Here is a 23880-nt window from a genome sequence, read left to right on the forward strand (position 1 = left end):
TGCCTTCAGAACCTTGTGTCCTAGACTGGGAACATTTGTATATACATGAACAGATTTCTTCCCTTTTTTCCAACACATGTATGGTGTTGTAACCAGCAAAAACCTTAAGCCTTAACCTTAAGACTAATATTGTTCAAAAAGGTCAACTTGAGCAAACACAGAAGTTTTACTTTTGTAACTAGAACTTAAAGAGTTTGCTTCCTGAAAGCTAGTTTTTGCACTCTTCACAGCTAGGCAAGCCAGCTAAATTTGCATTTCTAAAGAACTATATCTGCATTCCTAAAGAGTGTTCCCCTCTTATCATGTTAATGAACCTACATCAGTGCCTCTCCCTTTTTGCTCTGGCATTTTCCAGAAAAACTCACTTAAAACCAGCATTTTAAAAACCCCGGAATACATTGGGACAAGCTAGAAATTGGAAGAGAAAGCCCAATGAGTGTGTGGGGTGCTTCCAAAGATCTTGAATGGACTTTGGGGCAGGGGCGTAATTACTATTCGGCAAGGGGAGGCGGCTGCCTGGGGGCCCCCACGCCTCGAGGGCCCCCCAGAGGCAAGTCACATGTGAAGTGTGTGTGTGTATCAGCAAGGGGCCCGTTTTAAAATTTCGTCTCTGGGCCCACTCCAGCCTTTTTACGCCCCTGCTTTGGGGTAAGTCTGGCCAGTGTGTGAACATACATACACTCTTCCGGAGGAGATTCGGTGTATCAGCCCTGTCTATAAAGGTTCCAGGAGACATCTAACTACTTTAAAGGAGCTAAAGTCTTCAGGGTGCTAAAAGAACCTGCTCATGTACTCTTAGAGCTTTTTTCTTTCATCCTTGAGAAATCCTGGGAAATGGGTTAGGAGTCAAGACTGAACCAGGACTGTGGAGAGTGTTTAGCTTCACCTGAAGTTTCACACAGGCCCAATTAAAAAAAATTGTCAGGGGGCTGCACATAGGGTTGATGCAGGCTGTCCCTGGTTCCCAAGCCTTACAATGGACACCACTGCTCTAGCTCTTGATTTCCTGCATTAAACAATTAGACAGCCTTCAAGGCATCCTCCAGCTGCATGGTTTTATGAAATTAACTTCCCAAATGTCACACTGCATGTGACCAGAGCACTCACCTGAACAGTTATTTGCACAAATCAGAGCTGATTCATCAGAATTCACAATCAACTCATTGTGAAGGCTATATAAAATTATTCCAGTCTGGCTTTTCAGTGTGTGTGTGTGTTTCATCCACACTGTGCTGATGTTAACTGCAGGTACAGGGCTACTGGCAAAAGTCTTTTCCCTCTGTAGAGGTAAAAGATAAGCTTCAATTGCTTTTCAAAGTGGAAGCTGTTTTCTTCAGTTCAAGTTTTTTAACGTATGTCTTTCAATGCACAAGCAGACCCAATCTCCCCAGAAAACTACTTCTCTTTTACTTTAGTGACTCAGTCAAATCCAAACAACTCTGATCTGGTTTAACTATGTCAGCTCCCATAGAAAGGTTCACAAAAAGCACATACCCTCATTAGCCCTCCACACAAGTTGACCATGGTATTGGCATTATGCCTGCACTCCACCTTTGTAGGACACAGACAATCTCTGCCTGGTAAACATTACATCCATTGCATGAAGTGCTGAGATGGTAGGTTGGTCATATGTAAATAGCTCCCAATACAGCAGCAAAATGAGCACAGACTAGACCAAGACACATAAATAACCCCATGGTAAGAAAATCATCTAGCATAGTGCCTGCGAACAAGCAGATTTTCAAAAGTCTCTGTCTCTCCACCTGACCTCCTCAGCTCCTTGAAGGAAGGGGGAGAGAGAAACTTGTCATAAATATCATAATAAGATAACTTCTCCATTTTTTTTAAACTTTCTACACTTCAGTATGATTACTTCTCATGGGATGATTGGGTAACTCTTCCCTATGGAAAGGTTCAGCCTGGGAAACCAGCTGTGTGAGCTGCTCAGCTTGCACTGATCCCACACTAACAACTGTCACTGTCAGCAGTGGCTGAAGTGTCCCACGTGTTTATACTGTGTAAATTGCAAGTGTCAAAATGGTGCTTCAAACTGCCCACATTCAGAGCAGTCTGGATGTATCCCCAGTTAAAAATATTATTAAAGACATGCAATATATGATGCTGTGGGTACCCAAGCATCATACATCAAGGGAACAACTGAGAAGATGGGGGAAGGACAGGAACTGCAGACACAACTACTGTAAATACATTGTACTGACTGAAAATGGAAAGAGCTGGGTGAGCACTCTGCCTTCAGCTATGGCACGTGCAAATACTATGCCAGCAGAGTTCAAGGAAGTTCACACCTTCTTTGGCAACTGGTCTTGCCTTCTGTAACAGTCATACCTTACACCTTGGAACTGTTGAATTCAAGGAGTGCATTTTTAAAAAAATTAAAAATTAAAGAATTACAGTAACAAACTCTATGTCTCAATTTTTTTCAGCTTGAGCACCTATTCTGTTTTCAGATGATTGGAATCTATATCATCATGTGGCATGGCATGACACCAAATGGTGTCAGAACTTCAGTTTCTATTCAAAGATACAGAGAGGGGAAGCAAGGTGAGTAAAGTGCCCCAGGATCCCACAAAGGGCCCCCAACATACAATTTATATTACTATCTACTGAAAGCATTCTACTACTATGCAATTCTATTACTATCTACTGAAAGGGGGGTGCAGAAAGAGGGCCCCAAGACTATGTTTTGCCACCGCTTACCTCTCTGTGCCAAGTTTCTACTGAAGACCAAATACTGTCACTCATAGCAGCCCTTGCTTAGGTGAAACCACTTGAAAAATTATGTACTGCCTATACTTGATCTCTCCTTAGGGATATGTGGTTAGCAACTAATGATTTTCAGAAATTTTATCCTGAAGGCTGGGATATTTTTCTGAAACAAGAAAAGTGAAACCAGAAAGCTAAATAACTCGAGCAAAGTTCATGCACCTGTTTCAGAAATCTGATAATGGGACAGTGACTTGTGGTTGTTTCAGCTTCTTTAAAGTACAGCAAGTGTTGACATGAAGTTGAGTTTAGAAAAGCAGAGAAGTATATTTGAAGGGAGATTTGCAAACGCACAAAACATGGGTAAAATGGGGAAATTTCACATCATACTCCCCACCCCACCCCCAATTATTTTTTCTTGACATTATAAATAACACAAACCTTCAATTACAATGTAAAAAGTATGTTTGATCACATTTAATTTTATAAAACTCCAGCAGCTTGATACAGGGGCACGTTTTTCTCTCATCACACAACCTGATCCAATAGGTTCTGCCTTGAGGGAATACAGCAGGACTAGGAATCCTACCAGGAGCCACCCCACAACTATAGGGAAGCAACAGTTTATACAGTTATCAGCATATTTTAAAGATTATATTAAATTTAAGAGTTAGAGAAAAGCCACCAAACTACTTAAAAACAAAAATGGTGGTTTGTGCAACTAAAAAAATGATGGTTTGTGCAACTGATATGTCATTATGCAGCCTTGGGGAATCTCATCTAATACATTTCATACAAAATGCATTTTTAAAGCAAGCTGTCATACAGAGAGTCCCCTGTCCAATCAATGCAGCAGTTGACTTTGCCAAAGCACAATTAAAGGAAGACATTGGGAGGAGGAGGAGGAGGAGGAGGAAAAAAGCAAAATTATTCAGAGGAGAAACTATAAAGGCTTTCTTAAACATTCCATTACTGGTGCTAGATAGAAGGGAAGCATCAGTTACATCAGACACCACTGGTAGGTTTGAAGCCAATATAGTATAAAGAACCAGGCTCAGGACATCTGTAGCTGGCATCAAAGAGAAATCCACCGGCTCAACTAATAGTTCTGAGTAAAAGCTTTGACCTTCAGAGTCATGGAGAATTCACTAATTGCCTTTTTAGGGAACCATGACACAATTTACCCCTTCTAATTTGCCATAACACCAGCGTGGTGTAGAGGTTAGAGTGCTGGACTAGGGCCGGGGAGACCCAAGTTCAAATCCCCATTCAGCCATGATACTTTCTGGGTTACTCTGGGCCAGTCACTTCTCTCTCAGCCTAACCTATTTCACAGGGTTGTTGTGAGGAGGAACCTAAGTATGTAGTACACCGCTCAGGGCTCCTTGGAGGAAGAGCGGGATAGAAAATGTAAAAAATAAAATAAGTGGGAGAAATTCTTCTACCTTCATTTTAATGTCAGTGGCCTTATAAGACAAATATTTGCCTTAAGGATGTAAATGGACAGGGGCATCCCACAGCATTATTATTAATTTAATGTGTGCAGTGGATTGACTTCAGAACCCAGAAAGCTGACCCTCTTTTGGGATAGTGACTGAGATCATATATTGTTACCAGTGGGCTTTTCCTCCCATCCCCCATACTGGAAATTTGGCTTCTTAATTGAGCAACACTAGTTAAAACCTTTGCAAAGACAAGTATTTGATACCAAGAGCAAAATGTGAATTAAACAGCTATGTCATACAAGCCTGAGCCAATACAAAGGAACCTGACAAAGTGACACACACCTCAGAATGGGCTATATTCTTAATGAAGCCAGAATTCCAGACTATGCTGGTTCCTGAATAAAGGACCATTCCTGGAACTTGGACAGCTGCACTTTAAAATCTGATCAAGGCAAGCTTCCAGACAGCTACTCAGATTAGGCACAACAGAGACCTTTAGTCTTGAGGTGCAAATTAACGGCCATTTCACCCACACATCTGCTCTCGATCCTGTGCTAGAGGATTCCTAATTATCTCTTTTGTACTTCAATTTTTCCCTCCTTTACAGCCCTACTAGGAAAAAGCCTATAAATATCTCCAGTCTTGGACCACTTATCTGTTCTCACCAGATGTGGAAGAAGGGCAGTTCCTTCTTGCCCTGGATCCCACCTGGTCAGGTGCTCTGTTATTCCATTCTCCTTACTTACATTTTCCCTTGGGAAAACTTGGTTCACATGGTTGATACTTTACTGAATTGTCATCCCTAATTCCCAAGTAGTCTCCCATTCCTCCTCGTCCCCTCTCACAGCTCAAATGGCTGAGCTTTGTGTTGTTCTTACAGACTTGTATCTTCTTGACATCATGCACAAGACAGCAGCCCAAAGAACAGATAAAATGCTGCTCTGTCCTTCTCTTTCCCTATCTTCTCTCTCTTCCTCACCTTCTCCCCACTCTGCACTGAAGTTGTCAAATTTCCCCATTGTGCCTCTGCTTTATAGAAAATAAACTTTATTTCTCTCTTTGAAAAAGTCTTGTCTCTGTTCGAGTCTGCATAGTGACTGTTTGATCCCTCAGGGTAACCGAACACTATCTTGCCACTATCTGGACTGCCAACCCATTCATGCTTACAAGTTTGGTTTGAAGTTATTCCCCCATTTTGGTCTCCAAACACAGGCAAACACATGAATAGTTACAAAGTTGCGCGCAAGCCTGGTAACAATATACTATATACATATAGATTGTACCAGATATACTGCATGTGAAGAGAGTTTCTCCCTGGGATCTGGAACACTGGGTTCCCAGCATTCCAGATTATGAGGAGAAACTGCTTGGGTATAGCATTTGTCTTTGCAGACAAATACTATCCTCAGGAATTGCTAGTGACATAGCTACGGAGCATGCTGGCATGAGGAAGCAGGGCTAGCTGGCACACTCATGTCAGCAAGTGTAAATAACTTCTGAACAGAGTTCAAGACTCTAGACTTGCCATTATCTAACTGGAAATGCAACAGATGTCTTGCTGCATAGCAATCAATGACTAAAAGTAAATGACCTTAAAACAGTGGTGCATATTTGCTTCTGAGTTCAATTTGAGGTCCTGGTTCTGACCTTCAAAGCCTTGTGGGGCTTGGCACCTGTCTACCTACAGACCCGCTTCTCCCAGCCAGTTACATCCCGTCTGGTTAGATCATCTCAGATGGCCCTTTTGTCGGTCCCTGATTTCTGAGAGGTTCGGGACCCTAGGACCCACAAAAGGGCCTTTTCGGTTGCTGCCCCAATTCTCTGGAACTCTCTTCCCCTTCAGATTCACCTAGCCCCTTCCTTACTGATCTTCAAATCTCAGCTGAAGACTTTTCTTTTTCACCAGGCTTTTGCCCTGTAGTTTACTTCATTTGTTTTTGTTAGTTACTGTAACAAAATACAGTAGAATGTAATTTTAGAACATAATTTTTAATGTTGCTTTGTTTGCATGTTTTTGTGCAGCGCCCAGAGTCTTTGGAGTGGGCGATATATTAAATGTTTCAAATAAATAAATAAATAAATAAGCAAGCAAGCAAGCTAGTAACCTCCAGGCTTGACTCCTGTAATGCCCTCCACATGGGGCTGCCTTTGTACGTAGTCTGGAAACAACAATTGGTACAGAATGCAGCAGCCAGACTCATCTCTGGGAGTACCCAGAATGTTGGGGGGCAATATGCTAAATCATTGTAAACCGCTTAGAGAGCTTCCAGCTATAGAGCGGTATATAAATGTAAGTGCTATTGCTATTGCTATTGCTATAACCCAAAGGAACCATATAACACCGATTTCAAAAGAACCGCACTGGCTGCCAATATATTTCTGAGTGAAATACAAAGTACTGGTTATTACCCATAAACCCCTCAATGGCTTGGGTCCAGGGTACTTAAAAGAGCGCCTTCTCTGACATTACCCCATCACCTATGGAGAAATCTGGTTACAGTTGCCACCGGCTTGTTTGGTGGTGACTCAGAACCAGGCCTTCTCTGTGGCTGCCCCAGGGCTATGGAATATGATCCCTGTTAAAATAAGAATATCTCCTTCTCTGTTTGCTTTTAGGAAGACCCTCAAGATGCTCCTGATTTCTCAAGCTTTTAACTGAAATTAATTTTAAACTGTTTCATTTGTTTTTATCTCATGATATTGTTTTAACTTTTTATTCTGTGAAACTGTTTTAACTGTTTTTACTCTGATTTATATCTGTTGTGTTTTAAATTGTGTATACCGCCTAGAGATGCACATATCAGGCAGTATATAATTATGATAAATAAATAAATAAATAAACAAAACAAAGAAAATCTCACATGTCTAAGTAAAAAGAAATGAAAAGGAAAAATCGTCTAAAGTTGTTTTCTATGTAGAAATAAGGCATAAGAACCAGTCAGTAGAAATGAGATTCAATCTCATATATTTAGTGAACCTAAACTGAGCAATCATTCACCAAAATGACAAATGGTTGTCTCCTATCGTATGCCTGCACCAACCCGATTTAAATACTATGAATACTTACTTATCTCTAGGCGGTGTACACCAATGAAAAACCTGGATATTTAGACAATTTAAGAGGGTCATTAATATGCAACAAATTCCTCTTATAACTTATGACAGCAATGGATAGAGCAAACAACTAGATATACTAAATAAATATTAGAAACCAAAACCAAATCACACAGTTCCCAAGTTACAGTATTTCTTTAAAATTGACATTGTAAGCTTTATATATAGTCAGAATTTTTAATACATTTAATATGCCAAAGAGATGCTCCTGTAGTTACTTCTAAAATAAAGTGTGCTGTCAAGTTGGTGTCAACTCCTGGCAACCACAGAGAAGGGATGTGCAAATTGATTTGGGTACAAATCGACTTGAACCCAAATCTAGCTGATTCGGATGATTTGGAGATTTAAAAAATCACCCTGTGGTCCATTGGCTAGACTTGGGTACAAATCAAATCGCACCTGATTCGATTCGACTCAATTCAAGATTCAGATCCCTCTTATTAATTCCCCCAGATTACCAGATTTCTTTTTTTAAAAAAAGCTAAGCACAAGCTCTTGTAGAAGTGGAGTTATGGAGCAAAATGTGTGGTTACTATTTTTCAAGTGTTTTAAAACTTGAAAAATTTGGTGTATAAATAACATTCCCTCAATGAATCCCTATGAGGATTCATTACACATGTTCATTTCTCTATTCATGTTGACTGTCTTTTCAACAGTGCCAGATATCAACTGTCATGTGCCAACTATACCCACTCACACCCACAAGGCAGGGGTAATTTGTTTTGGGCACAAATCGAATCCAAAAAATCGATATGTGCACATCCCTACCACATCCCTACCTCAGTTTATGTTCTAGGACTTTTTTCAAGTGTTCAGGCTCTTTGGTGTCTAATAACCTTTCCTCATAATGAATCCCTGTGAGGATTCATTACACACCAAATAGTCTAAACACCTCAAAAATTCCTAAAATATAAACTGAGTACCCAGTGGCTTGTGGGGCAGTTGGAACATGGGATGCCACTAATTCCCCACCCCAACCTGCAAAGCAGTGGGGTCAAAATGAACAGAAGAAATGAAGGTGTATAATGAAGACACCAAATAATCTAAACACTTCAAAAATACCTAAAAAATAAACTGAGTATCCCAGTGTGTATTGGGGGGGGGGGGGATGCAGTTGACACATGGCAGTTGACAGTTGGCACTGTCCAGTGACAGTCAAAATGAACAGAAGAAATGAAGGTGTGCAAAAAATCCTCATAGGGATTAATTATGAGGAAAAGTTATTATACACCAAGGAATCCAAACACTTGAAAAATAATGACTGCACACTTTGCTCCATAACTCCACTTCTATAAGGGCTAGAGCTTAGCTTTTTAAAATGAAAGCTGGGGATCTGTTTTAGGATCAGGATATGGCAACTTTGAATCTCCATTGTTTCCTATGGAGGACATGGTAAAAATCAGTAAAAAATAAAAAAGAAATCATTAAAAATCAACCAAGTGTCCCACAGCCTTGAAGTTTGGGTGGTAGGTGGAATGCATGGGGACCTACCCATGACCAAATTTGGTGCCCCTAGGACCTTGTTAAGTGGTCTATTGGTCCAAATCCAAATCAAATCAAATTAAATACAAATTAAATCTGAGGTGATTTGGAGGGGTAGATCTGGATACAAAACAAATCAAGGGTGATTTGCTTGGGGCACAAATTGAATTTAAAAAATTGATTTGTGCACATCCCTACCACAGAGCCCTGTGTTTGTCTTTGGTAGAATACAGGAGGGGTTTACCATTGCCATCTCCCATGAACTATGAGATAATGCCTTTCAGCACCTTCCAATATCATGGCTGCCTGATATAAGTGTTTCCCATAGTCTGGGAAACATACCAGCAGGGATTCGAACTGGCAACCTCTGGCTTGCTCATCATTTCCCCACTGCGCCATTAGGTGGCTTCATGAATCCCCACTGCACCATCAGCTGGCAGTTACTTCTACCACCTACATAATTAAGTAGTATAATCAGTTCCTTGGGTGACATGGGGAAAACAGAATTCTACTACAAATATTACTACTATGAATATTTATATAACACTCTTCAACCAAAGTTCTCAAAGTGGTTTACATAGAAAAATAAAGAATACATTAATAAGATGGCACCCTGTCCCCAAAGGGCTCACAGTCTAAAAATAAACATAAGGCAGATACCAGCAACAGCCACTGGTTGTTCTACTGTTCTATGGTTATTCAAATTCCATATATATATATATATATATATATATATATATATATATATATATATATATATATACATACACACAGACACACACATACACTGTATAAACATTTTGCCATCGAATCTAGACTGATACAGATTACATATCTTTGTTCATTTTAGATTGCTTATTTGAGCTTTTCAGTTTCAACATGTCTCCATTGCAAGATGGGACACTGATGGTTCATGACTCAACACTGTTTGCTCGCATATATCCTGAGACATCTCACATTGCCTGTATGGTAAAGGAAGGTACTTCCACACAGCAAAAATGTAATGTGAAAAGTCCTGAGGCAGTGAATTAAGGGCCAAACTATGTCATTTTAATTGTGTAGCTTAGCTTTATGTTTATTAATAGCAGTCACAGTGAGGCCCAATCAGGATTTGGACCATGCACATGGGGATAAGGTATATAATCCTTTCCCTGACCCTTCCCCTAAACCTGCAATTTGCTACAGGAGAAAAGATGGTCTGATACTCTGGCTTGTTCACCAACTGTGGTTAGAACCTGCCAAGATCTGCCCAGACACAATGGCATATTCCACTTTGTTTTAAACCATGAGCAGAAGCTGCAAATTTCCTCCTCTCACCTGCAAAGCCATGGCTTAATCATGGTTTGTCACAGTTTCTGAATCCAGCCTCTGTCTTGCATGTATTCCACACATTAACATTTATAAATATTTTTGTGGCTTTTTATTGTAATTCACCCCTATTGTGTGCTTCAGTCTCACAGCTGGATAATCCTGACCTTAAGGGCCAGTACCCTTTACCACTTTGACTGTGACAGACTAATTGATTTTTGGCCTATATTATAGTGTTCCAGTGTTAAAATAAGCAAGTGAGGACTCCACAATTGAAAACCAGTACAGCAGCCACATCATATACCATGTTATCTGTATGATGGAGAGGAGGTAAATCTCTACCATGCAAAAACTGGTGTTACTCATGTAGTGCTTGAACTGGACCAAAGGGGTCATGGCAATCAGACTTATACTTAACAAAAAGCAGATGTAGACTGAATATGCATTAGAAAAGGGACAAGCCAAATAAATGTGTATAAATGTTTAATTCTCTTAATCAATACGTTTAATTAAGCATTCTGTGCCATCATACCAGCTCATCCAATCAGTACCAGAGGCCTCGCCTCCACAAGCAGAATACAATAGAGATGCAGTAACGTTAATTAAACCTTCAGTCAGGAAGTGATGAAAACTATAAGTAGTTGAGGCACTTTAAAAAAAATGAACCAATCATATGACCTCATTCAGGACAGGAGGCCTTACATACTTGTAACAGGAAGCTTAACTGTTATACATACTTTGATCTCTTATCTATTGTGGTATTTCATGGGTTTGAAAAAATATGTCTAAGAAAAATTGCACTAAAGAACTCTCCAAAAGTTGTCCTATATTTAGAACATACCATTCTATGCTGGGTTGAGATAACACTGTTCCAGTCAGCGTCTTGTTGAATTGTAGTGACTAGAGTTGGTAGCTCCTCGGAATGAGGTTTGTTGTGCAATATGGTATGCAGAGGCAGATGGGGAGCCACAAGCTCTTCATTGCTGCCTTCTTCCTGTTCCTGTGATGCTAAGTCCTGGGTGGTTGTTTCCTCTCCATCAGCTGCAAATGGAGAGGTGGCCTGCTTGGAAGACATTCTTCTACAAAACAAGAAAAGAAACACACAGGGACATTTTATTAAATTTAAAGACCAGACTACAAATATAGCAAACACACACACACACCCCATGGAACAGTTTATTGCTTGCAGTTAAGTAACAACTGAATCACCTTCTAAGTATTCTAAGACTTAGAATAAACTACAGATTTATCTAGATAGCAGCTCCCCTACCATTTACCATTGCAGTGTAACCTGGAAATGTGGGAGAAGGAAACTACCAAAGGAAATAGGCAGTGGTTACTGATGAACTCATGCAATGGGTACTCTTTTGGATTAATACCAACAGTGATCTTGCTAGTCATGAGTCTCCCATTTGCCACAGTGGGATCATCACAATCGCTGCTTAGCTGGCAGGTCTAATTGAACTGGAGTACCCAACATCTTTAAAACTTCATTGGGAAGCTGCCTGCAATAACAAGGATTTGAAGAGCCTGAAGTAATCTCTTAGCCATGAGTAAGTATTTCAGAGCCAAGGAGCCCTGAGAGTCTTGAACCCTGTGCGGTATAAAGCTGATGCCACCAGGGTCATCACGTTTAACTACCAAGTTATGTCACTTTCCCTACTTAACACATGTGAATGCTCCTAACATGCATACATCAAATTTTTGCTTAGAACCCTCTTCCCAAAGGTTAGCTCCTGTGCTTTCTCGTAATTTCTGTTGCATGCTTATGGAAGATCTACTTGCATGCAAGAGTTACAGTATTTTCTTGAATATTTGTACAATTTCATTAATTATGAAAAGTTTTCCCCTTGGAAAACAGAATTTATAAGTCACTAGGCTGAGCTGCCACAAACAAGTCCTATGGTGTATTTGTTTAAAGTGTTATCTTTTAAACTATTTTACCTGTAGCTAATTAGACCTCTTGGCATAAGAGAAGTACTGAAAAAGTAAAGCTAAGAGCTATGACTTATCATGGAATGAAGGACACAACATAAAGACAGTGAGTGGTCTTAAAGGATTGTTCTGCCATTTGAATTAAGGGTCTGAAATACATCATATACATCATACATTATACTGTACATTTAATACAAGATGCAAATATTTGGTAGAATGTGATCAGATATGCAGAACCAATGATAAAAATCATTATTTTTCTACAGTAGCAATATGACAATTTGCATTTCAACCAATGTCTAAACTACTTCAAATCAAAATGCAAAATAAACATATTTTATTTCACATTAGATAATAAGTAATTATTAAACTGAAACAGCTGAAATATATTATTGCTGATATATCTCCAAATTTTAGAAAACAGCATCAAAATTGCAAGAATGAGGTCTCCACCTTAATTACTCTTTAATAATAATTGATTTCATACAATTTCCTTAAAAATGCGCAAATCAGTTAACAGAGGAAACCACATGAGCATTTTTCAAATTAGCAAATCATTAACTCAGTAGTACTGTTTCTATAGACAAATAATTACTGATTAAAGAGCCTGGAAATCTGAGACTAACAGTTAAATTTACAGATCTGACACATGCTTTCATGAATATTACAGTGAAGGAAATATCAAGTGTAAAGAAAAATAATTAAGTTAATTTCAATTTAAACAGTAGTTTTTAATGTAGCAGGCCATGTTTCACATAGGATTTAACAGCTAATGCTAAATTTCTCACAATTAATGAGAAGACTCAGATTTAGTATCCCACAGTGGAAAAATAATAATATAAGTTCTGCTAATCTAATTATACACCGTTCTAAATAAAAGTATTACAGGCTTTTGAAGTAGTCTGAAATATATTAAAATGCCAATACTTGTTTCACACACACACAAACTACAAATAATGATTATATTGCCTTTTATTCTATATTTCAGGTGGTCTATAAGCAGGTACAAACCACTGAAATTGTCAGTGAGATGATTAGAATTTGCTGGATGCAAAAATGATTACATCATGTATAATGCGCTAAAAATGAGTTATTGTGTATGCAGCTTAATATCTAAATCCCAAAGCTTTGTTTTGTATATTTCAAGAGGGGAAGAACAACAGTTACTGTCACCAAATCGTCCAGTCTTAAATTCCAGTAATGTAACACAGCCTATCCATTACTTGAATGTTGCAGTTACAAGATTTGGGCAGTGCAGAAGAATAAACTAGCACAAAGATTTGGAATCAGGGTGTAAAACTTAACACTTTATTTCAAATGTGTGTGTGCATACATGTGTGTGTACGCACACACACACGCACATGTATGCATACACAAATATACACACATAAATACCCATACACACAATTCAGATTACAACTCAGTACAATTGTAAATAAATCTCCAGTGGTTTTAAGGCAACGGTGCATTTAAATCAGTTCTTCGGAAGAGGATTCTATTCACTTGAGCATTAGTAGGCATCTTCCAATTACAAACAGGACTGACTTCTTCCAGAAGGAATAAGCTCTGGCTGCTTTTTTCAGTTTAAATTAATCATGACACAAACCCAGAAATGAAAATGTCTCTTAAGAATAATTCCAACTACAAACTGCACCAATGAATAACAGTGCACAATCCTAATTAAATGCAACTTTGCAGCTGCGAAAATAGGTTAAATCTATCCAAAGCTATGAGATGGCTTTTAAAGGCTGGTTTGTTAAGGAGTGTTTTCTTAAGGAAGGCTGGGCCCTCGGTCTTAATCAGCCAATAAATTATTTCCTGCAATTACATTAAATAGAAAATTATCTTCAAATTGGGGATGTTAATTGAAAATCAAAATTCAGAGTGAAGTTTAGAAATTACATGCTGAATATAATTAGTCTGGAAAGACTTCACCTCAATTTCATAAACAGGCTTTGGGTAATTCCTCAAGTGACCGTTCTGAAAAGCTACCCCGTTAAGAGCACAGTACATGGAACACCTTTTCTTTCTTTTTAAATGCATGGCAGTTCAGGTTAGTTTACACGCATATACCCCAATGTTGATAAGGATGCACCAGTAAAAAATGGTCCTCAGGGCACACAGAAGCATATGCCTTGTATAATATAGTATCTATTTCAAATACATTTGATTCCAAAATATTGAATTGTAGAAAACATATTCTTATTGAAGATCTTTGTTAACTATCAAATATTTGTACAGAAAGATTTCCATGCATATATAGAACCTATTCTTAAAATACATTTTTTGCAGAGGAAAACAAGTAGCAGATCCCAGTAACTCAATTGATTAGCTATTTTCTTCATGGAGAATCAATCCTTCATGCAATAAAATGCTGAAGAATCTGATAATCACCGACCAAGAACTGCTGCTGCACAGTTACCACTTACGTCAACAGGGTTTCCACATAAGCCCCATTCAAATGAATGAAGATTTTCTAGTTACAGTGACTGGTTGAGGTCAGAAGAGCAGTCCCATTTCTCATGTCCCCCCCGCCCCGATATTTCAGACCAAATATGATTGTATGGACACTGGATGGGCCTATGAACTAGGCAGGCAAGCCAAAATATACAAGCATTTTTATTTTGTTATTATATTAATCACACTTCTATAGTTCTTGTAATGGAGAAAGAAAAGAAAAAATAGACCTGCTTCTTTTGAGATTTCTTGTTGAATGACCAAGATCAGGTCTTTGAGAGCTTGAATCTCCCCTCCCCCCTCCCTGCCGCCCACTACATATGAAAAATTGAAGCTGCCTTACACTGAGTTAGGCAACTGGTCCATCTAATTCAGTACTGACTACTCTGCCTAGCAACAGCTGTCGGGCTTCAGAAAGGGGTCTTTCCCTGCTCTAACTAGAGATGCCTGGATTGAGCATGGGACCTTCAGCTTGCAAAATATATGGTCCATCACTGAACTATGGCTCTTCCCCATCTAAATTTAAAAATGGCACAGTCATCCGACTTGAAGAATCTGCATAGCATTTTAGCACCTGAAGCAAAAAAAAAAAAAAAAGGCACAATCTCATCCTGCTCTTAACAAGAGCTCTTTAAAACCAGGCAGAGAGAGGAATATGGATTAGAGAGGGTGGGGAGTTCCCCATCCACCATTTGCCCTTTCAAGCAGCTACTCTGCTTCATGCTTCTTGCAAAAAAGAGCTGGCTCTAAGGTCATCCAGAAACCAGGTAGCTTAGGTCAGAACTACAAATATCATATTGTTGCATTATTCTTTTTAATAAATCTCTTTTGCTTTAAAAGATTCAGACTGTGAGATCTGAAGGAAGAAGTTTGGTAGGTGTGTGTGTAGTGGAGTGGACCTTAACCCTTTCACCTTGCACCACACTCCTGCTGAAAATGCCACGCAGCTGCTTTTACCATTGAAAAAGGGAATGGCAAACATACAGGTACCTAAACTTGCGTTCAGTGGAGGGGTTATCAGCAGACAGGCACATGGAGAAAAGGTTAAGAAGTCCTTCTCCCCATTCCCCATGCCAATCTCCCACTTCAAAATGCAGCCTAAAACTGGCTACGTATTCTAAAAAATACTAACAATAAAAGTATCACAAAAAGAATCACAGAACTACAGGGAATGCGAAGTTGTACCCTAGTGAATAAGAATATTAGGAAAAGGATTATGAATGTGAAGAACCTAGTACTGGTTGATCACCTAAGAACTCAGAGGTTTACTGCCATCTACATAATCCAAGGTATTGCCCAGCATTCCCAGAAGCACTTGTACTGTATTTTCAATTCTTTGCAAACCATTCCTATTTTAACAATGTTTTGACTTTGTGCTACTTCTCTGTTAACTAATATTATTTTTGTGTGCAACAAATTTATAATGAGTCAAATCAGTTCTTTGCTGAAGTTATTTTTTCAAACAATTTTTTTTTAGAAAAGAATTTCTCGCCACTTATAACCTCTGAAAACAGGGATTTATAATGGAAGTGCTGACACAACCCTAACTAAAGCGGCGCAAATGGTGCTGCTATAATACACAAAATCAAGTTCTATTATTCTAAACTCTTCTCACTTGTGGGGTTTTTCTTTACTGTGCTCCCAGACAAACTGCTGAAGCATGAAAAATTTAAATGCAATCAAATGGATCCAATTCCACTTTCCTAGAACAAGTGTCTACAGTGGTACAGTCGTAAAAGGAGAGGCATCCAATTTGTTTGCTGCTCTTTAAAAAAAAATCTGTTTATAATACTGTGCAGCAGAGGAATAAGAGGAAATTATACTCACTGTGTTAAGTGCATTGACTCCACAGCAGTATCACAGGGAGGGGGGGGAGGGGAATACATTGCTAGACAATCTATTCGGTTAAACTGGAAGCATTGGGGGTACAAGGCCATTGCAATAATAAACTGCTTAACACCATGTCTTCCTAAGATGATAAGTCTAGAATAATCATCTCACATAAATTCATGGGCAGGACATATACAAAATTCATCAGCAGGAGCTTTTTACATGTAGAATTATTTTGCCCATCCTCTCATCCAAGTAAAGGTCACAACTCCCCCAAAGCAACACTTGCTATCTACCCCCTTTGTGAAAAGCAGATGTTGATAGAAACCTTTTATGGAAGATTCAGATCTCCAAGAGCCTTCCAAAGGGTTTAAAAGGTGCTCTCTCAGAATTCCTAGATGACATTTGGAATTCTCTCACCATGAGAGCAAACATTCCATGAGCTACCCAGAGGTATTATACGAACCAAAAGAAACAAAAGGTCAAAACAAAACTGGTGCGCTCACATTCTGTGCAATGTAATGTGGGCAGCAGGAGCCCCACTCACACTACTGCATGCCTGTAAACAACACTGATTGGTGTTGCACTCCCGGGCACTTTCTAGATTGGACCCTGCATCGAGGTCATGGCAAATCACTGAAGTGTGCTTCCACACTTCCTGTGTTGTGATACTGCAGTCCCTACACTGACAGCAGTGTGCCGTTCATATTGCCAATGCCTTGTTTCGAATTTAATTGCTGCGATATGGTGCTATAACATTGTATATCCGGCATTAAAATGTTGATGTTTTTTCAGGTTGTTAGTTTTCAAGAGACTGCTCCCCCTGCTGGGCGCTTTGCTATTTACGTTTTGAATATGATTTGCCTGAACAGAAGCATTTTGCCGCTGTTGAGTGGCTAAGCTGGAAAGCTCTGGCTGAAAGCTGCACAACCACAGTTGCACAACAGGATGGCAACTGGAAATAACGGGTGCCCTGTTGGGCTACTGCATCTGTGCAACTTTCTGCCAGAGAAGAGTTGCCCTGGTACACAACATAGTTGACAGTGTTTCCACACATGCAGCAGTTTGGATGGGGTTCCTATCACCTGGATTGTATTATGCATTATGTGACCAACTGTGTCATCAATAGGTGCTCTGTGTTCATTAAATGGCATTACTCCTCTACTTATTGGAAATCTCTCTTGCTTCCTTCTGAACTTTTATAGTATTTCATAGCAAAGTCTGACTTGGTGGGGATGGGATTACTGGTCCTAAGCAAGGGCCTCCTTGGCTCTAGAAACAGGACCTCTTGGGGTATAATTATTTTTGTGAACAGAAACAGAAACATCTCAGGTACATAAATCCAATTTGACTCCTGTTTATTGCTTATGAAGAGATGAAGCTGCAGATCCTTGGTCCATTTAGATCAGAATTGTCTACACTGACTGGTAGCAACTCTACAGTGTTTCACTGAGGGGTTTGTTCTAGCCCTATCTGGAGATGCCAGGGATTGAACTTGGGACCTTCTGCATGCAAAATATGTGCTCTGCCATTGATCGAGGTGCTCTCCCAGCATGTCTGAATCCCAGTTAAGTATATGGGCTGGGCAATAAGAACCAGTCCTCTTATTTACCCCCCCTCACACACACATATATCATATCTCTCTTCATTAAAGCCTTGTTTCTATCCAGCCTGCTCTGCTTCCTGTTTTCACTATACCCTTCCACTCTAGACCTCTGTGACTTACTCTTTGTCCTCAGATGCGGATTAATGCAGAGGCAGAAGAGGCAGATGCCTAAGGCGTCAAAATTTGAGAGGCTGCATTTTGCTGCTCCTCAAATTTATCCACACCTCTCGGGGGAGGGGTGGAAGTAGGTAGCTGTGGGATGAGATGAGCATTCCCCCCTATTACTTTAGTTGGTTGTTGGTTTTTTTTAAGCCGCCATGCAGCAGTAGCTGTGGGGAGGCGAGAGACCGGATGAGGAGAAATTTGGTCCACTAAAGTAAGATCGCTGGTGGCTGTGGCGGTGGGATGGGGTGCAGCGCGGCTGACTCCAGGGATGGTAGGGGCGAGGAGGGGAGAGTGCACTTTTTTTAACCTGTAAAAGCCTGCTGTGCAGCCAGGCAGCAGCGAGCTCCTTCCTCCTCCCCTTTCCCCAAATGACTGTGCATGGCTCTACTCTCTGTAGCCCATTTCCGACTTTTTCCTTCCATGTGGGAAGGGAATGCCTTAAAAGAAAGTAAAGTAAAAGGGGGAAACGCTCCCCCCTCGCCCCCATCCCCCATCCCCACAGCTACTGCTGGAGGTGGTGGCTTTTCTTTTTTTTAGGGGCTGCAAAAGCCTTTTTGCCTATGGGTGGCAAAAAGGTTAATCTACCCCTGTCTGTCCTGCTACACCTCATCTTCGTTCCTGATCCCCAACTTGTCATTAAAATTAGGCAAGTCCCTTTTAAGAAACAGGTCTTCCCCTCAGAGCTGTCTGAGATCTAGATCCCTTCTACCATAGATCCCTGCCCAGATGGAGACCACATCTTGGCCTAGAGCAGGATATCCAATTACATCCTGCATTATCAGATTGGCAAAGGTTTGCCAGATTAGATGTATCCCAAAATCTGAGATATCTCAGGCAGAGCCTGTCAACTCTGGCAGTCACAAAACTGTCAACTCTTGCCCAGCAGCAGCCCCCCAAAAGCCTGAAATTAACCTTTGTTGCCTGTCTTGAAAAGAGGCCCTGTTTTCCAGCATCTTTCTAGGGCAAACTAACAACCCTAAAAATACCTAACCTCCAATCCAGCCCTCATACCTGCCTGGTATGAGGCCAGTTAAGATTCCTGGTGCTTGCCTTTTCTTGGCTGTAATTTCCCTGAAAAGACCCAAAAATACCACATACACCCCATCCCATTACAGTCCATAAGAGGCGTGGAGCTGGTGCACACGTGTTGCTCAGTGAAGAATCCTGAGACACTACTTTACCATTTTAGACTTCAGGTGGAGGAATACTATTTTTGAATGCTTCCACACAGAAAAAAATTAATAGCAAATCATGTAGCAAGATTACCTGGTCCCCTTCCCAGCCTTCTCTGTGCTACATGCTGGGGAGAGGATCACATATGGTATCATTTAAAAATCTGATTCCTGCACCTGCAGAGTAAAGTGCTACAGTCCATTCAGCCTCAGAACTCCATCTCATTTTGCCGCATGTATAGATCCAGCCCAAAGCTATTAACAATGGGTGCAGCTTCACTTACTTCAATGAACCAACAGTCATTTATTTGCTCTACAAACAGCTCCATAATCAGGCACAGAAAAGATTTACTACACTTCTGTCATAGAATAATTTACCCATTTCCAGGAAACATGACATAATTAGAAGCAGAGGGAAATCTTAATCTTGGTGCCAGATTATTTGGAATTTTGCCACTGCCAAACATGTTAAACAGTCATAACTCAGAAATATAATTAATTGTTGAAGTAATTCTGTAATCCTTCTGACATTTAAGAACAAACAGTTATTTCCTAAGATTATAATGCAAGCTATCCAATTACAAAAAACATATATGACAGGAACGAGACCGTACAGGAGTAACTGACAGATAGTGGGATTTTCATCCTGACACATAATTTCTGAACATAAACAATGCTAATGGCATGTGGTTTATTTGTGGTTTATCAATGTGGTTCATTCAATAAGGAATTGCATAATTCTGCTTGTTACTCACCACTTACACCTGCATATGAAGCTGTGTGTTTCTACAAAAATATAGTAAAACACACCACATGCACCCACTATATTCTGCAAAGTTAGATATTGTGAAAATACTAGTATAAACATTTCAATCCCTTGAGACTTAAGATATATGAGAAAATGGGCAAATAAGGGCCATCATAGTCATATACATTCCAGCTCCGAGATCGCTAACAGAAGCAGACCAGGCATCATCATGTAGCATCCTTGGGCAGCTCCTGGGGCCTCAGGACTTCTGCAGGAGTCACTGCTAACACCAGGCTTCATTGACCCCCAGGGACACCTCAGCCCAGTACTCTCTTATGAAGCTCAGAACCTTCTTTATGAGGCAAGACTACAGCATCTGGGGCTATCTAGTTTGCAAAAGAGGCAACTAAGGGGAGACATGATTGTGGTGTATAAAATTACACATGGAGTAGATAGAGTGGACAGAGAGAAAATCTTCTCACACACAAGACTAGAACCAGGGGCCATCTCATGAAACTGAAAGCCAGGAAATTTAGGACTGACAAAACACTCATAACATAATTAAACTATGGAATTCTCTACCATGGGATGTGGAGGTGGCCAATAGCTTGAATGTTTTAAAAGAGGCTTGAACAAATTCATGGAGGACAGGTCTGTCAATGGCTTCTAGTCTGGAGGCTGTGGACCACCTCCAGCCTCAGAGGCACGATGCTTCTCAATACCAGTTGCAGGGGAGTAAAAGCAGGAGAGAGGGCATGCACAAACCTCTTGTCTGTGGGCTCCCCAGAGGCATCTGATGGGCCACTGTGTGAAACAGGATGATGGTCTAGATAGGCCTTTTGCCTTATCCAGCAGGGATGTTCTTATGTTCTCTTCTTGGTGACTGTATTTTTATTTTTATTTTTTGGTCACAATTATATAGCACCCTATATAAATTCTCAAGGCAGTTTACAATCCAACCAAACAACCAAAGCCCCAAACCCTAAAATAATATTAACAGATTTAAATTACCATAAATAAAACTTTAAAACATCACAAACTAAAAACAGGTGTGTTTTGAAAAGTCTTTTAAAAACAACCAGAGATGGGGAGATTCTGATTTCATTTGGGAGTTTGTTCCAAGCCCTGGGGCAATCATGGAGAAGGTCTGGTTCTGGGTCGTTACCAAGCGAGCCAGTGGCAACTACAACAAGACCTCCCCAATGATCTTAGTAGGCAGCAGGGGTAATGAAAAACATGCTCTATGTTATACACTGGACCCAAGTTGTTCAGGATTTTATAGGTAACTAGATGGCCCTGCACAGAACATCCACACACTAGTTCTCCATCTCTCACCCCTCCACGAACAATCCTTTTCTCAGTGCTTTAAGCTGGCCCCTGTCATCCAGGATGGCAGCAGAGGTGGCGAAACCTCCTTACTTGGACCCTCCTGCCACCTGAGTGCTTCTTGGCAGACTGGAGGAGCAAGACACTCCGATGGCAAAGCAGCCAGAGGGAGAGGAGGAAGCAGTGACCTCAGCCCCCGGAGACTTGGTGGGGCAATGGAAGGCCCCTTTGCTCTGCCTTCCCCCCCACTCACTTGGCCTTTCCCCCGAGACTTGGCAGGGTGACAGAAGGCCCCCTCGCCTTCACCCCAATAACTCGGCCTCCCTCCCCCTGCCAGAGACTTGGCGGGGCAATGGAAGAACCCCTTGCTCGGCCTTTCCCTCTCCCCACTCACTCGGCCTCACCCTGGAGGCTTGGCGGGGCGATGGAGGCCAGCACTTGGAGCCAATCCAGGCTGGATTGGCTCCACTCCACTGGATTGGCTCCACTTGGATTGGCTCCACTTGGAGCCAATCCAGGCTGCTGCGACCACGATACCACTGTTCGCATGCAGAGTTTCCATTGATTGTGGCTGCTGCAGGGGCGGGTTTTGCCACATACCATTTGCTATGGACCACCTTAGGCTTTTATATTTATAGGTAATAGCCAGCACTTTGTATTTTGCCTGGAAATGTATGGGCAACCAGTATAGTTCTTTTAAGGAGGAACGTGGCCTCTATGGGTGGCCCTGGAGATCAACCTGGCTGCCTCATTTTGCACCAGTTGCAGTAATCAAGCCTGGGTGTTACCAGCTGTTACCAAGAATGAATATGCACAACTGTTTTAAGGTCATTTGTCTTGAGAATGAATGTAACTGGTGTATCAGCCCAAACTGATAAAAAGCACTCCTAGCCACTGCCTCAACTGAGATATCAGGGAGAGGTTTGGGTCCAGAAGTACTCCCACCCTACATACTTCCTGATCTTTCAGGAGGAGTGTAACCTCATCCAGAACAGGCATTAGATGCCACCATCTTTTTACCCACAATGCAAAAACGTCCTCTAACACAACACCCCTGAGACACACCAGGGTGGTTCTGACAATACTTTCCCAGCCCTCATGATTAAGTGAGGGACATGCCAAGAGTCTGGCTATCATGATGTCTTTTGTGGATGTACTGATGACCTCCTGGCATGTTTCTTTATTATGTGTTGGGGCTAATTGTTCAAGCTGCCCTTCTACAATAGTCACTGGGGGAAAAGGTGTTGTGCTGAGATTGGATAGGGACAATAATTTTTTCCTGCAATAAATCTAAGACAGTCACCATTTTAAAAGGTTCCTCTTTGCTCAGTTACTAGTTTGGACAATCACCCCCACCAAGTGTGATCATGCAATTCACTGGAAGAATGTCACAATGACACTCACAACGGAGTGTCACAAAAACTTCACAATGGGCATGTTCTTGGAACATCCCTCTTTTAATCACATGGGAAAGTTCTAGAGAGAAAAGTATCATCCAACCTGGACCAGAGTAACAGAGAGGCATTACATTGCGGGTTATAAAGATGGCATCCACTAGTATCAATGTCAATAACTCCAGGCTGCTGCCACAAGCAGGGAAGCCCCTCAAAACTTAAGACGGTTCATCACAACTTATGAAAGGGCCCACTGAGAGTATTTCTGCTCAAACCTGGAGCCAGGCTGAATGGAAGCAATTATGCTAATTGGCATATATTCTAAGATACCTCTCTTCAGCTATATATGGACACACACACGGAAACAAGTAGTTCTTTACTGGGAGCTAGCAAGAATAATAGATTATGAGCAGGGTTGGCACCAGATTTCAGGAGGCCCTTGAGATAATGTTCTCCTTGGGACCCCTCCTACCTTGGTGGGCCCCAAGAGAGTCACATGAAGGCTATGTGTGACTAAGAAGAGTGGGCTGAGGGGCCCAAAAAAATGGGGTCAAAGGACAGGAGGATAGGAGGAAAGATGACAACATATCAGTGAGATTAGGAACAGCAGGGACATGGGGAAAGAAGGCTAGAGGAAACAGAATTTTCTAGGAGATAAGGAGTGATGGGAGGGAACTAAAGAAAGTCAAGAACACAGACTGCTGAGGAAAATATATTATAGGAGTTAAGAAGAGGTGAAGTTATTTCCCATTTGCAAGAAGAAACTGGGCTTTGCAAAAGAGCTGGGGAAGCAGATGAACTGAAGGCCAAGGAGATGAGGACCAAGTTTTCTCCACTTCATCTCTAAAATGAAATTAACAATGCAATCCTAAACACAATTACTGGGATTGGACTTAATTTTGAGTAAACATGCTTAGGCTTAGGATACTGCTTAGAATAAGGAGGAAGTTTCATGTGTGGATCAGTAAATGGTTTAAGGACAGCAAACAGAGAGTAGGAATAAATGGACAGTTTTCACAATGGAGGGAAATAAGAAGTGGGGTCCCCCAGGGATCCCCTCTGGGACCAATGATCTTCAACTTGTTCGTAAATGATCTAGAAGTTGGAGTAAGCAGTGAAGTGACCAGATCTGCAGATGACACTAAACTATTCAAGGTAGTGATGAAATCCAAAT

At 40.9% G+C, this 23880-nt stretch overlaps 1 protein-coding gene across 19 annotated transcripts in view; it reads right to left on the reverse strand.

Moving 5' to 3' along the window:
- The window catches only part of SOX6 (SRY-box transcription factor 6), a 676724-nt gene that overhangs the window by 419219 nt on the left and 233625 nt on the right, over positions 1-23880 (reverse strand). For all 19 annotated transcript variants that reach the window (XM_053252042.1, XM_053251996.1, XM_053251998.1 and 16 more), the window contains one exon: positions 10915-11152. In XM_053252042.1, the coding sequence (XP_053108017.1) occupies positions 10915-11148 (234 nt within the window). In that variant the 5' untranslated portion in view covers positions 11149-11152. The remainder of the gene's footprint in view (positions 1-10914; positions 11153-23880) is intronic.

The sequence above is a fragment of the Hemicordylus capensis genome, chromosome 1 (genome assembly GCF_027244095.1).
Source record: "Hemicordylus capensis ecotype Gifberg chromosome 1, rHemCap1.1.pri, whole genome shotgun sequence".
Classification (NCBI taxonomy): Eukaryota; Metazoa; Chordata; class Lepidosauria; order Squamata; family Cordylidae; genus Hemicordylus; species Hemicordylus capensis.